General features: G+C 51.5%; 1 protein-coding gene across 1 annotated transcript; it reads right to left on the bottom strand.

Moving 5' to 3' along the window:
* Positions 1-665: 665 nt before the first annotated feature.
* On the bottom strand, positions 666-1680 carry LOC127306232 (nudix hydrolase 18, mitochondrial). The gene is made up of 2 exons (XM_051336857.2): positions 1285-1680; positions 666-1154 (listed from the first exon to the last, which is right to left on the bottom strand). Exons 1-2 carry the CDS (start codon positions 1660-1662, stop codon positions 1053-1055), a joined length of 480 nt encoding a protein of 159 aa, XP_051192817.1. The 5' UTR covers positions 1663-1680; the 3' UTR covers positions 666-1052.
* Positions 1681-2323: the final 643 nt, after the last annotated feature.

Raw genomic sequence — 2323 nt, 5'->3', positions numbered from 1 at the left:
GGAGAAAATAAGCGGACAAGGCAAACTTAGCACTGGTGTTCTTAATTCCAGCCGGGTAAGTATGCCTTATATAGCCGTCAATTAGTGTGGATAGTACCAACAAATAATTGCAGGAAAATTAGCATGAACTCTCGGTGGTCTATTTGTTGTATCAAACAGAAATTTTACACGAAATGCTGCTTTCGGTGGGCTATATCCGTACTATTTTTACAAAGAACCAAAATCGAGTGGGAATCACACACACAACACTCAGCATCGAGGTTGCGTCGCATCGAGCCATGAGAATCCACGCAGGTCGCGTTGCATCGAGGCATGAGAATCAGCGTAGGCAGGCTGGCAGAGAGCCTGCCGCCACAGCTGGTGGTGGCATCCTGCAACATCAGCGGCTGGCGGCACGGCCCACCGCTCGACGTCGCCGTTAACGGCAGCTCAAGCAGCCCAACGTGCCGCCACGAGCAACGGCGGCCAAGGCCTGCCGCCACCTTCTACTGCGTCAAGCACCACGCGTCGCCTGGCTAGCGTGCCGCCGTAGTATTTTTGGCATTTGCACTTAGAAGTGGGTTTTTTTTTTTTTTTTGCATTTTATTGGGCAGGTAGTTCAATCTGTCAAAATTTCTTAGAGATGCTCTTATACTACTAATTGGATTCTTACACAAACTATCGCATCGAGAGCAATTTCGGTAGTCTAATATTGATTGATCAATCGTACGACCAAGAAAGGTTTCTGCAACTAATTTACACTTTATGTTTGCTCTTCCCAGAGCAAAAGAAAAACTTCTATGCAGCATTCGTTAGAAATACGCCGTAACATTTTCGTCCACATTATTTGCCGCGACCACGACTGCGACGACTGTGCACCCTGAAGAAAGACTGAAAGAGTCGCCAGCTTCGCACGTGAATCGACCTCAATCAGATCTCCGGTGAGGGCGGCCAATTGTACGCTCCGACCCGGTCTTCTTACGAGACCGGAAACGCCGGCCGACCTGCCGCTGCACCGAGGAATTAAGAAAGAGGGATGGCGACGACGGCGCCGTGCTTGCTGGGTTTGTTAATCACAGAGCAGACTGCAGCTTGGCGTGCCGGTCGACAAGCTGCTGGAGCGCCTCCCGCATCCACGCGTGCTGGCATCCATCCATGACCTGCTGCACCGTTGCCTGTTCAAATCAATTGGAGAAGACACGTTTAGACTAGATGTTCTTGGTTATCAGTTTGACTTTGCAATACCTAGTGAAGGTACCAGGAAACTGAAGGAGTAGTGGAGAACAATGACGGAGCTGTACTCACCCAGGTGCGCTTACGGGACGCCATCTCGGGCCACTGTTGCAGCTCGTCGGTGACGCGAAGCGGGAACATGTACCCCTCGTAGGTCTTCTGGTAGCGGCGGCTCTGGTAGTGCCAGAGGCCCAGCACGCCGCCAGTCTCGCCGCGGACGCCGGCCTCCTCCAGGGCCTCGCGCCGAGCCGCGTCGTCCATGGACTCGTCCACCTCCCACCCGCCCTTGGGGAACATCATGCCGTGCCCCTTCTGCGAGCTGATCACCAGCACCTCCAGCTCGCCGTCGTCGCGGACCACGTACGGGATGCACCCCACTACAATGCGGCCGCCGGTGCGCGGGCTGTACCGCTGCAGCTCCCGGCCCTGCCTCGCTACAAGAACGGCCATAGAGAAGCTCCAAAAGAGAGAGAGAGAGAGAGAGGATGTATGAGGGGTATATGGATGAATGCTCAAGCAGCAGCTGTTGGTTTTGCAGCTATGTATCCGGCGTATTAATAGGCGCCAGCGCATGAGGTCAATGGTTTTGCGAGCGGAGGAGAACGAGCACCTAACATGGATGGAGCATGGGCTATGGACCGGCACCAGAATACTTTCGCTGGGGCCGTGGACGCGGCGTACGGGTCTCCTATGGCTCAGGCGTCCCATGTTCCTGGTCCAGGGTTTCCGTTCGAGTTATTATTAGAAGGCTCATTCATAATCAACTTTCAAGGATAGGGATGATTGGATGTGAAAAGAAGGAAACAGAGGAAAGTTATAATGTAGTAGTACACGAGCACAAATGTTTCTGGAATACTTGAGCTAAGTACATCTGTGAGAGCGATGTTTTCAAACATAAGAAAGTTTGCGATGGTGTTTTCCTTTAAGAACTATTGGTTCTCTGTCGTACTGTGGCACTTGATCATGAAAACTCTATCCAGTATGAATTTTTTTGCGTGCCTTGCATCACCTAGGGTTTGTATAGTGTATTTTCGGAAGAAAGAGTGAGATGTTTGCGTGCGACGTAGGAGTATTATGTACCATTTCAACTTTGGAGGCTTTGAGTTTTGTT

Source organism: Lolium perenne, chromosome 6 (assembly GCF_019359855.2).
Source record: "Lolium perenne isolate Kyuss_39 chromosome 6, Kyuss_2.0, whole genome shotgun sequence".
Classification (NCBI taxonomy): Eukaryota; Viridiplantae; Streptophyta; class Magnoliopsida; order Poales; family Poaceae; genus Lolium; species Lolium perenne.
The sequence above is the reverse complement of the archived record's forward strand: the minus strand, read 5'-3'. Positions and strand labels throughout refer to the sequence as shown.